The 17,575-nt window shown below is 63.5% G+C and overlaps 1 protein-coding gene across 1 annotated transcript in view; it reads left to right on the forward strand.

The window, feature by feature from the left end:
- Positions 1 to 11,946, forward strand: part of SLC12A7 (solute carrier family 12 member 7) — a 41,809-nt gene extending 29,863 nt beyond the window's left edge. The window contains exons 18-24 of the mRNA XM_028090002.2: positions 1,941 to 2,136; positions 2,438 to 2,607; positions 2,690 to 2,821; positions 4,792 to 4,899; positions 5,894 to 6,072; positions 9,008 to 9,141; positions 10,249 to 11,946. Of these exons, the coding sequence (XP_027945803.1) occupies positions 1,941 to 2,136; positions 2,438 to 2,607; positions 2,690 to 2,821; positions 4,792 to 4,899; positions 5,894 to 6,072; positions 9,008 to 9,141; positions 10,249 to 10,340 (1,011 nt within the window). The 3' untranslated portion in view covers positions 10,341 to 11,946. The remainder of the gene's footprint in view (positions 1 to 1,940; positions 2,137 to 2,437; positions 2,608 to 2,689; positions 2,822 to 4,791; positions 4,900 to 5,893; positions 6,073 to 9,007; positions 9,142 to 10,248) is intronic.
- The last annotated feature ends 5,629 nt before the right edge of the window (positions 11,947 to 17,575 follow it).

A 17,575-nucleotide genomic window follows, 5' to 3' on the forward strand; every position in this document is an offset into this window, starting at 1 on the left:
TGAGGCTGCTGAAGGGACCTGGCAGGGGTGGGCGGGCTGAGACCTCATGGAGAGCGTGTGGGTTGGAGGCCGGTTCCGAGGCCGCTCGGTCCCGGCCTTGGAGACGTACCCCTGGTGCCCAGCTCCCCCGGCGCCCTCCATGGCTTGGCCTGGGCTCTGTCCCCTGCATGCTCCCAGTCTCGCATGGCGGCCTGAGGCCCATGTGTCCAGGGGCTCTGGCTGGAGGAGACGCTGACCTCGGCCTGCATAGGTTGTCTCAGGCACACGTGGAAACGGCTGGTGTTGTGAGCGCCCGGGGGCTGCGTGTTTCCAGGCAGACCCACCAGGTCCTGTGCTTTTGTCTCTGACGGTCAGGGACTGTGTCCAAAGTGGGAGGCACGTCAGCGCTGGTTTCTGGGGGCGGCCTCCCTGCTTCCACGCGTAGGTCTTCCCTTTCTCCACCGGTGCAGGTGGTGCGGCTCGGTCCCTTGCTCCAGGGTGGGTCCTTCTAACCCTTGGGCAGTCAGGCGGGTGGGGGAGGGGCCGCTGTGTCCCCGTGTCCGGGAGCACTGCGGCTGCATGTCCAAGCTGCGCCGCACCCAGAGGCTCATTCGCATTCAGAGCAGGGGTCGCAGATGCCAGCATCCGACCCTCCCCCCGCCTCCCTCAGCTAGACAAGCCAGTTCCGTGCTGTCGGCGGTTCGCAGGTTCCTCGCTCAGGGAAGGCAGCCGACGTGGTAGGTGCTGTCCCTGAGGCACCAGCAGCTCTCTTTCAGCAGGATCGTAAGCCCGTGGGCTCCAGCGTGGCAGTTGCTGGCCACGGCATGTGGATGTAGACAGTGCCGTCCTTGTGCATGCTGTCCTGTCCTTGGGCGGGACTGCCTCCCGTGGTGCTGACATGCTCGGCCCAGACCCGCCGCGTGGAAGGCAGCAGTCCGCAGCCATGGCCCGGGATGGTTGTGGCGTGGCCAGATCCCCCATCCTTGCCCCCTTGCCGACACCGGGGGCTGTTGTCATCTTGACACGCGCGGTCCCGGACTTTCCCAGTTTCATTAACAAACCCAATCCTACAGAAGGTGTTTCACACGCTCTTATTACTGTAAAAAGGTGGTTTTCCGTTTTAGGGCAGCGTGTGTCTGCATCAGCTTGGTGGTCCGTGTCGTGCGTGTGTTCGGTTTCTGTTCCTCGCTGCTGCTGTGCTTGTGTTTGGGGGTCTCGGTGTTTCTGTGTCCCGAGTGATACGGCGAGCGGTCCGTAGACATGTCTCGGCCCCCCGTAGGGTCGTTTGTAGGAGGACGTCGTGTTGTCGGTGGTGGTGTGCACTTCCGAGGGTCTGGGCCAGGTTCCAGTGTTTTGGTCCACCTGCCAGTCTGCGTGAGCAACGTGGGGGACGGGGCCCCTCTGGCCCCGCTCTTCCGTCTCTTGGGGACGCAGCTGTGTGCTGGTGGCTCGGCCCCATCGCTGTGCTGGGAGGTGAAAGGGCTGAGTGTAGGTAACACAGCTGGGTTTCACCCCAGACGTACAGCCCAGTGGGGTACTCAGAGCCGTGGTAACCCTGAGGGGAGGGGACTGCCGTCCGTGGGGCTGGTGGAGCATGGCTGTTATCTCAGAGGACGAGGACCCAGGTCCCCTTGTTACCGGGCTTGCTGCTGTGGCCTGACTCGTGAGCTGGCCAGGAGTGTCTCGGCCAGGTGGGGGCACGGCATTCACCTGGCTTCGTAAATGGAAGCGGCTGGTGCACCCCGACCTTGTCCTTCACCGTTCCTGCCTGTGTTCGTGTCTCGGCGCGTGGAGCGGAGGCCTCACTGGGGAAGGGCCGGGCTGGTTCCCACGGAGGGATGTGGCCTCCACAGAGTTGGCTCGTGGGCCGGCCAGGATGTGGGGAAGGGGGAGGCCCTCCGTCTCCCGGGAGAATGCGCGAGGATTCCCCGAGGAGGCACCGACCCAGCTCATCTCCCCAGAACATCCGGTCTCTGATGGGCGTGGAGAAGACCAAGGGCTTCTGCCAGCTGGTGGTATCCTCCAGCCTGCGGGATGGCATGTCCCACCTGATCCAGTCGGCCGGCCTGGGGGGCATGAAGCACAACACGGTGCTCATGGCGTGGCCCGCGTCCTGGAAGCAGGAGGCCAACACTTTCTCCTGGAAGAACTTTGTCGGTGGGTGCTGTGCTCGGGCCCGTGGGTGGGGCTCCCACTGGCGTCCGAGTGTCCCACGTCCCGTGGGAAGGCACCCCACAGTGTGATCCCTCACTGCCATTCCGGCCAGCCCTGCGGTACAGCGATTCCTGGGAGCCCCACATCCCTTGGGCCGGTGGCACAGTGGCTGGCCGAACAAGCCTGCACTACCTTCAGCGTGGGCCCCGGGTGGAGCTTCCCGGGGACCCCGTGGCCTTGCCTGCCTCCCATGCTGGCTGGAGCCCGCGAGTCCATGGGGCAACCCGCCGCTGTCTCGCCACAGAAACCGTCCGAGACACCACAACAGCCCAGCAGGCCCTGCTGGTGGCCAAAAACGTGGACCTGTTTCCACAAAACCAGGAGCGCTTTGGCGACGGGGACATTGACGTGTGGTGGGTCGTGCACGACGGGGGCCTCCTCATGCTGTTGCCATTCCTGCTGCGGCAGCACAAGGTGGGCCACGGGCGGGGTCCCACGGTGGGGGGTAGGGCTCGCCTGCCGTGTGCAGATGCCAGCCCCGTGGCCTGCCCGCCAGGTGTGGAGGAAGTGCCGGATGCGCATCTTCACGGTAGCCCAGGTGGACGACAACAGCATCCAGATGAAGAAGGACCTGCAGATGTTCCTGTACCACCTGAGGATCAGTGCCGAGGTGGAGGTGGTGGAGATGGTGAGGCAGTCTGGCATGGTCCTGGGCTCGGGCTCCCACCAGGGCCCATGCTGCCTCGGCTCCATGGGCTGTGGCAACTTTGCAGAGGTTTACCTTTGCCAGGCTCGGGGCTGGGCTGGTGGGTTTAGTGGTTTATGGGAGGGGGACCCCGATGTAACGCGGCTCCTCAGCATGTCCTGCGGGCGGACGTGACAGCGGCCTGTCAGAGGCCGTGCGCCCGCAGTCCAGGCTCCTCGCCTGCAGATCCCAGTGTTTCTGCCTGCAGACTCTGCCCGGGAGCAGATCCCTGGGGCAGGGGAGCATTCTTGTGCCCATGGCATCTCTCCCAGGGCTGCTGTTTGTGTCTCCCCTGGCCACGGCCAAGCCACGTGGACTCCCGTGATCTCCCCACGTCGGGGTTTACGTGGGACCACACGGTGGTTCTGTTGCTCGCGCTGTTCCGCCGTGGCCACTCTGGTGTCTTCAAGGCGGCGCCCGTGTCCTGCCTGTCACCCTTGCCAGCCATTCCCGTCCGTGTTCAGGAACCTTACGTGACGTCAGGTCCCAGAAGCTGAACAGAACCGGGGTGGAAATGGTCGTGGGGTGCAGCGTGGCGGGATCGCGCCTTGAGGCGTGGACTCTCGTGGTTTGCAGTGACTGTACTTGCGTATCAAGGCTGCTAATTTCACTCAGTTTTCCAAGTAGGTGGTTGGTGCATTATGGTTAAAATCCGTGTCCCTGATTGATTTCAGTCACAACTGCAAGTTCTGTTTCATTGGGAGTGGCGTTAGGGATGCAGTTGCATCTCTTCTGTGAGAGCGGGCCACTGTCCAGCCTTGCGTGGCCACGCACTCCGGTGTGGCCACGAGCAGACCGTGGCTGGAACCTGCTTAGCCAGTTCCTTCCATCAGGAGGTGGGCAGGGTCCCTGTGCTCCCTGCTGTACTTCTGGGCCGTTGGCCAGGCCAGCCTCCACCCCGGGCCCAGCCCGCCAGCACAGCAAGCCCACCTCGTGGACAGCAAGGGCCCGGGGCACCGTCTCCAGGAGCCAGGGAGCCCCACAGCGGAAGGGGAGGCCAGAGTCAAAGGCCAACATTGAACAGCAAGAAGTCAGGGTCACTAACAAGGAGGGAGATGCTCCCGGCCAGCAAGGCTTAGAAAAGCCAGTCCAAGTGTTGAGCCTGGACGCGTAAGCAGGAAGGGTTGGGGGTTATCGTTAAGACGTGACTTTAAAGAGTAGACTTTATAGATTTTGTAACAAGTACCAGGGAGTAAGAGTGCGTATCTGGCCGGCAGAGTCAAAGACACCCGGCCAACAGCTAGCCCCCCACGAATGTCTCCGGAGGTCAGCGGTGAGCAGGCTGCCCACCTGTCTCCCTTTTCGGAAGCTGATGCTGGAGCTTAAGTGTTGGAAGCAAGGTGACGTTTGTGCAGATGTCGCTTAAATATCTGGAAAACCTGAGAAAATAATCAGAGTTCAGTAAGGTGGATTGACACAGAAACTGCGTCAGAACACATCTCCGCATGTTTGTGGGACAGGATCCAGCTTGCAGGAGCAGTGAGCAGGGCCTGTGGCCCTGCCGGACGATGGGAGAGCTCCACGGAGGGTCACAGGGTGCTCCCTGTCTTCGGGCCCAAGAGGCAGAGGACATGGTGCTCGCCTGATGCCAACCCCATCCTGGACCGGCGGGAGGACCCAGGGCTATATCTGCCAAGGGTCAGGCCAGGGGCTGGAGAAGATGCTGGCCCTGTTGTCACCGGGCGAGCTCCAGACACCTGTGCAGGACGCGGCGCGTGCTTGGTGTGGGGTTCCCCTGGGAGCAGGCATGGGAGCAGACATGGATTCAGCTGTGGCCACTGTTCCCACTCACGTGATCACCCCCACACACACCGTTCAGGGGCTGCTGGGGCTGAGGGCGCGAGCGTGGGGGCGGGGGGACAGGCGGCGTGCGGACGGCAGGTGTTGACTCGTGCGCTTCCCGCATTGTCTAGGTTGAAAACGACATCTCGGCGTTCACGTACGAGAAGACTCTGATGATGGAGCAGAGGTCCCAGATGCTGAAGCAGATGCAGCTGTCCAAGACGGAGCGGGAGAGGGAGGTGCGCGCGCGGGGAGCGGGCGGGCCCCTGGCAGCCCCACTTGCACGGGGCAGTTGCCCTTGGGGTGTCCAGCCTCAGCTTGCTGGCCTGACCAGCAGGACCAGGTCTCGGCGGTCACAGAGCCGTCCGTCCCCACGCCTGGCTTTCTGAATGCCGGTGGCACGCTTCTGCCCTCACGGCCCGGGGTCCACACCCAGGCTGAGGTCGGGGCCGTGGGGACCCTGTCCGCACACATGGGTCTGCTCGGACCAGCGTCCTCTGGCCTCTTCCCAGCTCTGCTCCTGTCTGAACCACCATAGCGGCCCCCACCTGGCCTCTCTCCTCCCTCCGTCCCTCGTCCGGCTGAGAGCCACAGTGGGTTGCAGAGAGCCAGCGTGCTGGCCCCTCCGGGCGCCATCCCTGCCCTCCCCTCACGTCACTGCGCGGGTTCTCGGCAGCACCCAGCTCTGCCCTGAGCCCTGTCGCCCCCTCAGGCCAGCTCCCTCTGGGCCTCGGTCGTGGTCCTGCTCCCACATGGCCTGTCCAGCCGGACTCGGGCAGCACTTGACTTCCTCATCCTGCACCTGACCCGCCCCAAGGACATGGGCTCCCTGACACACTCTGTGCCGTTGACGAGTGAGGGGAGGGGGGTGGCACAGACGGGTGGACGGATAAACGGGGGATAAGGGAGTGAGGAATGGATGGACCGATGGACAAGCGGGTGGGCTGGAGCTACGTCGAGTGCAGACTTCCGGGTGCATACATCCCCTCGTCCGCCCGGAGCTGTGGGCTGCTCTCAGTGGCCTTCAGAGCCGGGGCAGGAAGAGGGCCGAGTTGGGTCTGGATGCCCAGGAGGAAGGCCCTGGCCGGGGGTTGGGGTGGCATCAGGTCCCCCGCGAGGGGGGCTGGTCCCGGGGTCCCAGCTTCTCATCTGCACCTGATTCTTCTTGGGAGCATTTTGGAGGCGTGAGGTCACAGAATGGGTGCTGTTGACCGTGCCCTGCTCTCCCGCCAGGCTCAGCTAATCCACGACAGGAACACTGCGTCCCATTCCGTCGTGGCCACCAGGACCCAGGCCCCGTCCACCCCAGACAAAGTGCAGATGACCTGGACCAAGGAGAAGCTGATCGCAGAGAAGTACAAGAACAAGGAGGCGGGCATGTCCGGGTTCAAGGACCTCTTCAGCCTGAAGCCGTGAGTGCTGGCCGGGGGGCTGGGGGTGCTTCGTGGTCTGGTACTGGCCGCAGGCATGTCCCTGCTGATGCGCGGGCCCAAGGACCACCGTTCACTGGGATCCGGGCGTCTGTGATCTTGCTGGATCCCAGCAGCTGGAGGTCAGGGCTCGTGGGGGGCTGGGGACTCCCAGCTGGGACCCCGCTGCCCACGCAGGCTGCCTGCGGGGGCCCGGGTTCTGCCTGTGGCATTGGGCTGAGCACCGCCATCGCTGGCACAGGTGCCTGTGGGGGGCACGGTGCGGCTGGTCCTGGAGGGTCTTCAGTGAGGGGAGGGTCCGGGGATCAGACACCCTCGTGGAGAAGGACCAGGTGGGCTGGGGGAGTTCCTCATGGTCACTCCCGAAGTAACTCGTTCTTTGTGTTTTCTCTCCCATGTAGAGAATGGGGAAATCTGTAAGTCCTCTCACTTTATTTAGGATGCTTCTTAGACCTGTTACCATGCATGCTTGGCCCGTGCTGCCTTGTGAACCGTGTGTGCATGTGTGCACGTGTGGACAGCCCTGTGTGTGTGCACGTGCTGCAGCCCCCCTCCGTCCAGACGGCTCAGGGCACACAGCTGAGCTTCCTCCTCGAGCAGCGCCAGGACTGCGCTGCAGGGAGGGCGGGTCCTGAGCCGCTGGAGCAGAGAGGAGCTGGCACTCAGTAGCTCTTAGCTGCTCCGTCCACATCCCTGGAGGCTGAGCGTTTGGACAGGTCTGCTCCCTGGCCTGGGTGCTCTTCACCCAGGAAGCTGCGGCCCGGGCGTGCAGAGGGGTGTGGACGGACCCTGTGCATGCTCCGACATGGGGGCACAGCTGGATGGGCCGCTGTGCACCCCTGCTCCCCCAGCACCTGCGGGTGTGTCCCCCGCGGAGGGGTGGCCGGGCGGCGTCCACAGCAGAGCGCCAAGGCCGGGGGTTGCTCTTCTGCAGCCCTTGGGTGTACACCACGGAGACGGGCAGGGGTTGGGCGTGGAGGGTGTAGAGCCTGTAGACATCAGGGATCCGCGGGGAGGTCCCCACGTAAAGTCACCGAAGACAACAAAAGCAGGGAGACACAGGAATATGGTTTCTCCCCAAAAACGCTGTGAGCTGTGGGCCTGCTGACCCTGTCCCCGGGGCTCTGGGGCGCCTCCTGGTTGAGGGTTAGGCTGGGAGAAGGTCAGCCTGTAGGTGGCAGGGGACTGAGTGACGGGTGGCTGGCTGTCCCTGGGGCGTTGGTGCGTGCAGGTGCTCGTCTGCTTGTGTTTGGTCCGTTGTCCGTGCCATGTGGCCCCCAGGAGCCCAGGGACCGGAACCCCAGTTTCCCCGCCATGCCGGCCACATGCTCATCGCTCACCTGCCCCTCCTCTGCCCCGGGCGGCCCACCACCCCCAGCCTCAGTGGAGGCTCTGCCCCACCAGATTCAGTATACGCATGACCGGTTCCCTTACTCTGTGCATTTACGGCCCGCTGTGGGGAGCAAATGCAGGTTTCTACTGGCTTCCTGGAAACATGAGGGCCACACGTTGGCCGTCTCCGCGCCTCTGTGACCTCCACAAGGCATGTCACCCTGGAGCCCAGGGCCCTTCCAGCCAGACCCAAACCCCTGATTTTCAGATTATATGTGTTTTCAGACTTTCAGCCGTAAGGGATCCTTCAATACCACACAGACGCTCATTTCTGGAGTGACTCTTGTCCCCAAACACTGGTAATTGTGCTCTGTCCAGGCAGCTAACTCATGGTTCTTGTGATGGAAGATCCCTGATTGTGCCGTGGACAGGTGCCCAGTCTGTAATTTTATCAGGTGGAACTGGACAGAAAGAGCCCCGGCTCCCTGTTTTTCTCCTGGGAATTGGTGGTTGTGATCTGGTGTATTTGGCTCGACGGCTGAGCTGGTGACAGGGCGTGGCCCGGAGGCGGCCCCAGCGGGCCCTCCCCTGACCCTGTGCCCTGGCCTCTGTCCCCCACCCCCACTGCGAGTCTGGGGCACGGTGCCTTGCTCTTGGCAGGGCTGCAGCCTACACAGCCGGCTGCCTGCGGATTCCATCGTGCAGGCCACCCGAGAACTGGCAGAGTTGCCAGGGTTATCCAGCTCAGGAGGATGGATGTCTTGGAGACGGTTAGCTCGCCCAGGCTGCCTCTCCTGAGTGTGCTTCCTGGGACACACTCAGCCCGTGGGGACCCATGGGGACCGTGGCCACCTGGTGCACATGGGGTAGATGAGGACGAGACCCCGTGTGAGCGCCGGGGAGTGCAGGTGGGCGGGCAGGAGTCCGCCCCGGACGCCTGGAGGACCATCAGTGCCCAGTGGAGTGCGCGGAGCCGGGTGGTTGCGAAGGACAAGGGGCAGGGGTTGGGTTGCTGAGCGTTGGAAGCGCTTGTCCATCGGCCATCTGCCAAGGGCAGCAGTGTCCAGGCTACCGAGCCTGGGGTGGACCTTGTAGCCTCGTTCTTGACCAGCATCTCCAGCCTGGGCACCAGGTGCCCAGGCCTCTCCCTGCACAGCATCTCTGGGCTCTCCTCTGCCCCCAGCCTGTCAGGACGAGTGAGATGCCATTGTGTGCTTGCTTGAGCAAGCTTAGCTCAAGGCCAGTGTGAAGCAGGGCTGGGCCATGACGCCGAGGCGCCCGGTTGGGGTGGGGTTAGAGCCTTTCACCTTCAACAGTGTGCTGTTTGCAGCGGGGGACATTGCTCGTAGATGGAAAAGCTCGGTTTTTAGAACGTTTGGAGACCAGAGCCTTCTTCTTGTTGGTGGGTAATGTCCCCGGTCAGTGCTCACCAGCCTCTCACATGGAGTACCCTCCCCCACGGGGTCTTTGGGGGAGGTGACGCCGTTTGAATCCTGATGTTTCTCCTTGGGACTGAGATGGGCTCAGGGCTGGCCTGGCGCCCAGAGCTGTGGGGCCAGAGCACCAAGTGGTCCTCTTCCCACAGGAACCAGTCCAACGTCAGGAGGATGCACACGGCCGTGAAGCTCAACGGTGTCGTCCTCAGCAGGTCCCGGGGCGCACAGCTTGTCCTGCTGAACATGCCGGGGCCCCCCAGAAACCGGCAGGGGGATGAGAACTGTATCCTTTGTGCGTGCAGCCCAGCAGGCTGGGGAGGCTGGGCCACTCTACCTCCCGGGGACAGGGCTGTCTTGCCCGGAGGATTCTTGGGTTGGGGGCAGGAGCAGTGGGGCCCCAAGCGTGGCTCCCGGTGCCAGAGCCTCCAGCCCCTGGGCTGAACCCACGCAGACCAGGCAGAGGGGCAAACTTGGCCCCCCCAGTCTGAGTGCCAGAAACTGGGGGCCCCAGGTGAATGGTTCTTGATTGGTTTGGGGCATCAGTGACTGAGGAAGCCGTAAATGTGGGGGGTATCCTGGGCAGCTCAGGCCCTCCGTGAAGAGCCTGGCACACACAGGAATTTGGACCACGGGTGAGACGAACACAGACACAGAGCCCCGGCCCCGAAACGCCCAGTGTGGGGGCAGTCACCACACCCCTAACCCAGACCCTGCTCGCCGTGGGTTCCGGTGCTGGCTCTGAGCTCCTGCCTGGCCCACTCCCGTGCTGGGCGTCTTCCTTGAGATGTGGGGGCACCGTGTACCCTCATCCCGGATGAGCTATAGCACAGGTGGTCCCCCACGTGCCTCCCAGCCCTTCGCAGCTTGTGCCCCTCCTGGTTGGCTGGAGGCTGCCAGGCCTGACCTCAGAGGTCACAAGTCAGCTCTACCATGAGCTGGGTTCGCACCCTTAACCGTGTGTCCTGTGATGGGGACTTGGGTGCCTAGTGGGTGTGCAGCCTGGGGGCTGCCCTCTGGGGTATGGCCCCCGCCCTCCCCTCTGGCACTGGAATGCGGGTAGTGGGGGTGGGGGTGGGGTTAGCAGGTGGCTCTTGGGCTTAAAAGTCTTGATCTAACCACAAGCTTGAGGACCCTGTGCTTGGTTGGTGACCAGACTGGGACTTGCGGGCCTGTTTGGCTTCTCGATGGACTCCTATCTGTGCCAGAGCCCCGGGGTGAGGGTGGGGCTCTGGTTCCCCGTCAGGCTGGCCGTGGGCGCGTGCTGGTCCTGAGTGTGCATCCGCCAGGCACCTGGCTGAGGCCTGTGTTGGGCCTCTGCCTGAAAACCGACCTCCCTCTGCCCGGGACTCCTGTGAGTGCAACCAGCTGTCCTTAACTCAGGTCACCCCAGATATGGAGTTCCTTGAGGTCCTGACCGAGGGGCTTGACAGGGTCCTTCTGGTCCGGGGCAGCGGCCGGGAGGTGGTTACCATCTACTCCTGATGCTCAGCCACCCAGGAACACGCTGGGCGGGCTGGGGATTGTGCTACACGTGGCCTCCTATGGAAGTTTCCAGAATAGCCCCACAGCTCTCCCTCCAGGCGCAGAGCCAGCCCGCAGCTGCGGTGGTTTCCTCGCGTGGGGGGAGGCGTGGGTGCCCCTGAGGGAGGCTCGCGGTGACCCGGGAAGAGACCAGCGGCACTGGCCATGCACTCAGGCTGTGGGTTCCAGAAGCAGTTTCCCTGGCCAGACCTGTCTGGTTGTCAGGTTGCATGTCAGTTCTGCCTCGTCCAGGATGCTCACGAGAAACCCCCGCTTGAACTGAAGGTCACCTTGGGCCACAGGGATCCGTTCAGGAAGGTGGCTGAGGGCCTCAGCCCCTCGGTCAGCCTCTTCAGCGCCTGTCCCTGCAGCGTCCCTGTTTGTGTTCCTGTAAATTAAGGCCGAGGAGAGCCATCCACCCCGGACTCGCTAGGTGGCCTTGGTCAGCGTGCCTCAGCCTGCCTGCCTGGTACAGGAATGTCTAGGAGGGGAACCCCAATTCCTTGGGGACGTGGACGTGGGTGGTCATCCCGGGTGGGCACATTCTGGGGGGTTCGGCTCCAGGAAGCTGCCTGAGGGGCAGAGGCCCAGGCGAGGGTCCTGCCACGCCTGGGCAGGGTTTGCAGCTGGGACGCCAGCCACGTCCTGCACAGGCGGCTGGGCCCCGTTTCTGAGAATTCACCCACAGTTCCCCGCCTGATGTGTGCGTACCGGTGGCCCTCGGTTTCCACGTGCCAGGCTCCATGGAGGGGGTGCCCGGGGCCTCAGCGGCCCTGAGTCAGCGAGCCGAAGCCCATGTGCCTGTCCCCTCCTGCCAGCGCATGGGGGACGGTGACAGCCACGCGCAGGGCACCGTGAGCTGTTTCAGTGGGCTGTGGACTTGCTTCGTGGTTGTGGTCCCGATCATGCCGCTGTAGCTTGCGGTGACCTGTGCCTCGTGTGTGCGGTGTATTTATTTATTTAAGCACCTGGGGATTTCAGTGGTAATTAGGGCATCAGTGAAGAGACTGTTTCTGCGAACGAGCCCCAAACGGCTGCGTCCTTGGCTTTCTCTGGCTTCCTCGGACTCCAAGGAAGTCACCTGGTCCACAGATTTCAGGTCAGGGCAGAGGCTAAACGTCCAGACGTTCAAGGAGCTGTTGGGCAGCACAGAGGGTCTGCGTCGTCAGAGTGATCACCGGCCAGAGCGTGTGCCAAACCGCTACAGCCAGGCCTGGGCCTCTGTACTCTTCCCGCTGCGGTTCTGCACCAAGTGAAGCGGCGAAACCCAGCTCCCTGGCCCTCGGTCCCCCTCATGTGTCGGGAGCGGAGCCGTGTCCCCAGGGCCCCATGGCGCTGACACTACACTGCAGAAGGGCTGCATAGCAGGACCTCCCCCGTGCCCCCGACCCCTGTTCACACGGCGTAGACCTTAGCACAGCTGCAGTGAGAGGGCTCGGCTGCATTCGTGCGCGCCCCCCTCCACACTGAACCCCACAGGCAGCCGATTAAAGTTGGTTCCACGTTGTTTCCTAGCTTCCTTGTCTTTATGATTTGTTGGTAGAAGAATAAATTGTATAAAAGCTGAGTACGTGGACGAGTCTCCGTGTCTCATTCAGCGTGAAGGTGGGACAGCTGGAGAAGCACCCTCCCTCCCTCCCCGTGGGCGTTCTGGTCTGATAGGCCACGGCACACAGGGTGGCTCACACATCACCTGCACTGCCCAAGAGGAGTAAAGAACAAAGCACGAGGACGTGATGCTGCCGGGTGCTGAAGTCGTAATTCCCAGAAGGGTGGGATCCGCAGGGAAAACCTGTCATTAGAGGGGACCCCTTGTTCCAGCATCCAGGCTCGCGGCGCGAGCACTTAACGCCCTACGGGAGAACAAGCGTGAGACCCCGGAGCCCTCCCATGTGGCTGGGGGTGAGCGAGGAGGTGCCACAGATCCTGAACCGCTAGACTGTGGCCTCCCAACCCACTCCCAGAGCCATAGCCAAGGGACCTTGTGTCCCCACGTGTTCACAGCAGCGAAACTGCGGGCGCCCAGTATCAGCCGCTGGTGAGTGGGAGACCACGGGGTCTCTGTCTTCCAGGGAATGAAATTCTAGCAGCCTTGAGGACGTGGGGCCACGCAGAAGCAGCCAGTCAGGGCACGTGTCCTATGCTAACGTGTACACGGAATGCCCAGAAGGGACAAAGCCAGAGAGACGTTGTGCTGGTGACCACCCCCCGGGTGGGGTCGGGGGCAGGGAGAACCCGTGACCCTGGGCACAGGGCTGCTTTGGGGGTGACGGGGGTGTGCTACAGGGGTTGTGGAGTCTGCACCTCCTGAACAACTAAGACGCTCAGCATGGAGGCCGTGGCGGAGCCGTGTGGCCTGGGCGCGCACCCTGTGTCCTGGGGGCCTGGCTCGTGGCGGCTGCAGCACCATCAGGAGTGGCCCTCCTTTGGTCCTGCTGTGAGCGCTGGCTGGGCCCGAGGCACCCACACATGTGACTTGGAGCAGAGGCCTGGCCTTTAAGGCAGGGGACCCAGATGTCCCGGGCACAGAGGGCAGGGTGGGGCTCGCAGATGGAGCCGCACGGGGAGGACCTATAGCAGAATCCGAGGGTCCTGACTCAGCCACCGGTGCCCGGGGGGCCCATGGGGCAGGTTCTGTGAGCGAGCGAGCCTGGGCAGTGTGGGCAGCAGAGCCGAGAGGCCCCCGTGGGGCTTCAGACTCCGTGTCAAACCTCAGAGAAGTTTATCGAGTCCTATCACTGCCACGAGGGATCCCGGCCCCCCATGGGCCTGAGCGGCGGTCGTGCCCTGACGTGCCCGAGACCCTTCTGCACAGCTGTGAGCCATCCATGCCTCGGCGAGGAGGCATTAGCCAGCACCAACACGCGTGTGGGGGGAGCTGTGACCGGATGACAGAGGAGAGACAGGGTCAGTTCTAGGCATGGGCAACGGCACGTGCCAAGGCCCCGAGGCAGGGACAGCCTGAGGGTGGGAGGGGCTCCCAGGTGGGGACCGGGCAGGGGACTGTCAGAACAGCGGGAGCCGGGCCTCTGGTGTGGATGGTGGAGGCTGCGGAGCCGACAGCAGGGGGTGGGGGGCCAGGAGATGGGGGCCCTGCTGGAGAGGGAGGTGAGGGCAGGGCACAACAGCCCGCCTGTGGCCAGGGAGGCCCAGACTCCGGCACTGGGGTGACGGGGCCTCTGGGCACTGGGAGCAAGGCCTAGGAGATCTGCGAGCCCCAAGGAGCTCGAGGGCCCCGTGCTTTGGGCTGTCGCTCCAGGCTCCAGCCTTCAGCCTGCGGTTCCAAGCTGGTGGGAGGGGAAGGCCGTGAGGGTAGGGCAGGTTGGGGGACGCTGGCCTGGGAGTTGAATGAAGCCCTGTCCCACGCGCCGTGCACGTGGCCCAGCCGCCGGCATCGGGGACGTGGCTGTGTTCACTGTGCCACGGGCACGGCCCCACGGGGTGGGGGCGGTAAGGAAAGGGTTAAGTGGTGCTGGTGTTAGGTACTCCTCCCAGGTGGAGATGGTCACAGTGAGGTTCTGTCCTTGGTGAGACCATGGCGTTAGCAGCCCACATTCCCTCAGGATTCATGCTCAGCTGATGCGGGGACCCCAGGCGGACCGGCGCCCCCTCCTTGCAGGGCTGGGCTGGGCTGACTGCCTGCCTGGGGCTGCTACCTGCGCCTGGCACTGCCGGGGCCCCTTCCTCCCAGGCCCAGACCCTGCGTGCGGTCCTTGCTGGCACCCGTCCCTTGGCTCCTGCACCCAGGCCCCGGGGTCTGGCCCTGCTGGTGCCTCTCCTGGGGCGGCCGGGTGCCAGGCAGGTGCCCACCAGCTTCCTCCCGGGCTCCTTGCTTTCACCAGGACCTCACCGGGCGCTGACAAGACGGTTTCTCTGGCTTTGCGTTTTTTTCTGCGGTGGGCTCCGTGTCCCGACGGAGAGACAGGGGTGAAGGTGAGGGGGACGGGAACCAAGAGGTCCCAGACAATTCCTCGCAGCATCTGCCCCCTCGCCGCTGACCGCTGGGTGGGGTCACGTGGACTTCTGCCTCAGAGCAGAGCAGCCCGTTGATCCCAGCCCTCATCCGGGGACGCCCTCTGCACAGCATCGCCTCCCTGACTGTCCTTCGCGAGTGGACAGCGTCTGGGGAAGCGTCTCGAGGAGCGTCCCCCTTTTCTCTCCTGGTTTCGGGTGGGAAACACTCTGCCAGCTCAGAGGCCATGAGCAGGGTGTGGCTCCAGTGGCCCTGCCTGCCACGGGTGGTCTGCCAGTGGGAGTGGCCCAGGCAGGCATGGCGGGCGGTGTGGATCTCCGTTCCGGGAGGCGCCCCACCGTGTGAGCCACCCGTGGGCGCGTGCATGCCTTTGGTGCACCCCCAGGACGGGAGCTCCCACTCAGCATTTCCAGGGGCTCGCACCAGTGTGCACGCCCGCCCGCCCGCCAGCACCCCAGAGCATCCTTCACGTCGTATGTTCACCCGGAGTGGATCCGGGTTTTGGTCAGGGGACCATTTCTACGTGGGCACCCAGCCCGTGCTCCGTAGGGCCACCGTTGTCCCAAATGTAGTGGCTGTGTTTGTAGGGGCTGCGTCTGGGCCTCCTGCCCTGCTCCGTGGCTCGCTTAGCCTGCCCTTGGCACGCCGAGTTCATTTTCGTGGCCGCAGCGTGTCCTGGCGATGGTCAGTGCCTTCACCTCGCTGCACATGTTCTCACCCCTTTGCATTTCCAGGCATTTTAGCATCAGGAATCTGGCTGAGATCTCAAGTGTGGGACCGCGTTGCTGCTTCGAGCTGCCTGTGTTGACCCACCCGTGCACATGCCCCTCCATTTAGATCTTTCCAGACGAGGCCCGATGAAGTTCATGGTGCCTGAGTTGAGATCTTGGCCATCCAGGCGTTTGGCATTGTGGGTGCTGTTGTAAGTGGTCTCTGCAGTAGTCAGGGTTCCCCAAAGAAACAGAAGCATAATACACAGAGATACAGGAATTGGGTCCCATGATTACTGGGGCTGGGAGGCCCCGGCAAGTCCGTGGGGCTGAATCAGTCTGAGCCCTGAATCCTGAGATCCCAGAGCTCCCGGATGCCTGGGAACAGAAGGTGGACGCCCCAGCTCAAGGAGAGAGCGAGAATTTGCAGGATGGTCGCCCAGTCAGCCTGGACGGATGGGGGGGGCAGCACTGCCCCAGCAGGCAGCTGGGAAGGAGACGCTGGGCTTCCTGTGGCTTCCTTAGATACTGGCCATGCCCCGGCTGGGGCTGAGGAAAGGACCCGGAGAAGGCAGCCGCTGCCTCAGGGAGGAGCAAATGCAGAAAGGCCAGTCCCCTGCAGCGCACCTTCTCATCCCCAAGCCCCGGGTCTCAGTCTCGTGCCGATTCTGGCCAGCTGCGCTTCGGGCATCCCTGACAAACGCCTGGGCGCTTCCATGCCACCCGCCCCTGCCCACAGCCCCAACACGGAACCCTCAGGCTGTCCCCGGCACTGCCCACCTTCCCTGCCCTGTGGAACAGGGGTGCCAATTGCGCCTGACCCCATCGGGGCAGGGCTGGCCAGGCACCCGACTCCTGCCCGCCTTCCTGAGCAGCACCCAGGCCTCCTGCTTTCCCCTGACCTCCAGGCCCACTGTCCCTCCTGGCCTCCGTGGGCACTTCCCGCGGCAGGCCACACTGAGGCCAGAGGGGGCTCTGTTTGGAGCGAGGCTTCTCGGGAGCATGCACTCTGGGCTGACACTCCTGGCTCACTCATTCCTTCACCCTCCAGTGCCCACTAGGCTGCCCCTGTGTGTGGTGTTGTGCCTGGTACTGAGGACAAGGCGTGTGGCCTCGGAGCTCGTGGGTTGGCGCCCAGGAGCAGACAGGAACGAGGTTCCAGGTAGCAGGCATGGGTGAGGCTAGCGTGCTGGTGGGGACCCAGGTCTCCCCAAGTGCGGTGAGGAAACACAGCCGAGAACGGCCCCCTGGGATGAGGGTGGCGTGGGGGTCTCGCAGGGGCAGGCATGGCGTGCGGATGTTGGGGGGAGAGGATGGGGGCAGGTGCTGCTCTGGCCTCTCCAGACGGAGTCCCGTTTACACACAGCCACTGTCTGTCAGCCTTGGTCCGCACGGCCCCAGATGCGGTGCCAAGTGTCCCGTTACCATGAGCCCAATTTGGGGCTTAGGTTTTGGGGTTTCTTGTTTGCTTATGCAGTAAAATGGGGGGAAAGCTTATCCATCAATACGGAATGTGCACGTACGTGTGCGTAAGAGACGGACGCGGCTCTCCCACGCACCCGGTGGGGCGGCCTGGTCCGCACACGTGTGCCCACACACTGCCGGTGCAGGTGGACAGAACGTCTCTGAAATGCTTGTTTTACTACAAGGTATGACACGGTACAAAATGCACGTATTTTTATTGAGCCGGGGCGGGTGGCTTGCTCATGCCTCAACCACCAGGGCTTTCTCAACCATGGCGCCCAGAAGACAATGTGGAACCGCCGGCACAGACCTCAAGTTGCTGGCAGGTCAGCTTGCTCTTCTAGAGCCTCCTGCCTCCCGCTGCCCGCACCCCCGGGCCTTCCTGCTTGTCTGCAGCCCCTCTCTTGATGTCCCAGAGGGAATTCCGCTTTCCCAAAGGGGAGCTTCACGGAGGCTGTGCCCGAGTGTTTGGATGTTTGCGTGTGTGTGTCCACCAAGCATGAGAAGCCTGCCCGTTGTCCACGTCTCTGTCCACAGATGACGCTGGGAAGATGCTGAAGATGCTGTCCACTGATGACGCAAGTCCAGAGGCTGCCTCCCGTGGGCCTCGACCCTGCCCCACTGTCTCCCGCCACGGTTCCCGATGGCTCTGTGTCCCGCAAGGCCGCCCGCCCTCTGTCCATCAGCGCATGGGGGCCGCATGCACCCTGAACACAGGCTGCCCCGACCTCACCCCTTCTGACTTCATAATGACCAAATTACAGGAAGGGCCGCCCAACAGGGAGCCCTCGCCACCCTGTGCGCCCCGAGCATGCGGCGTGCCCGAGCGGAGCCCCCAGCACCACGGGGCCTCGTTTGGAATCCGAGCAGATGCTCGTGTATTTTTCCGCACTTGGTTTTAAGGGTGACATGAAAGAGCTTCCTAACTGAGCCGCCAGTGACATCCCACATGTCCACGTGGGCCTGGCGTCTGTGCGGAGCCCAGAGGGGCGCACCTCCGTGGCGCACCTCCGTGGCGCACCTCCATGGCGGCCCCGCCCAGCCACGCG

The sequence above is a fragment of the Eumetopias jubatus genome, unplaced genomic scaffold, assembly GCF_037043125.1.
Source record: "Eumetopias jubatus isolate StellerSeaLion01/CBP00866 unplaced genomic scaffold, mEumJub1_p1.0 scaffold_5, whole genome shotgun sequence".
Taxonomy (NCBI): Eukaryota; Metazoa; Chordata; class Mammalia; order Carnivora; family Otariidae; genus Eumetopias; species Eumetopias jubatus.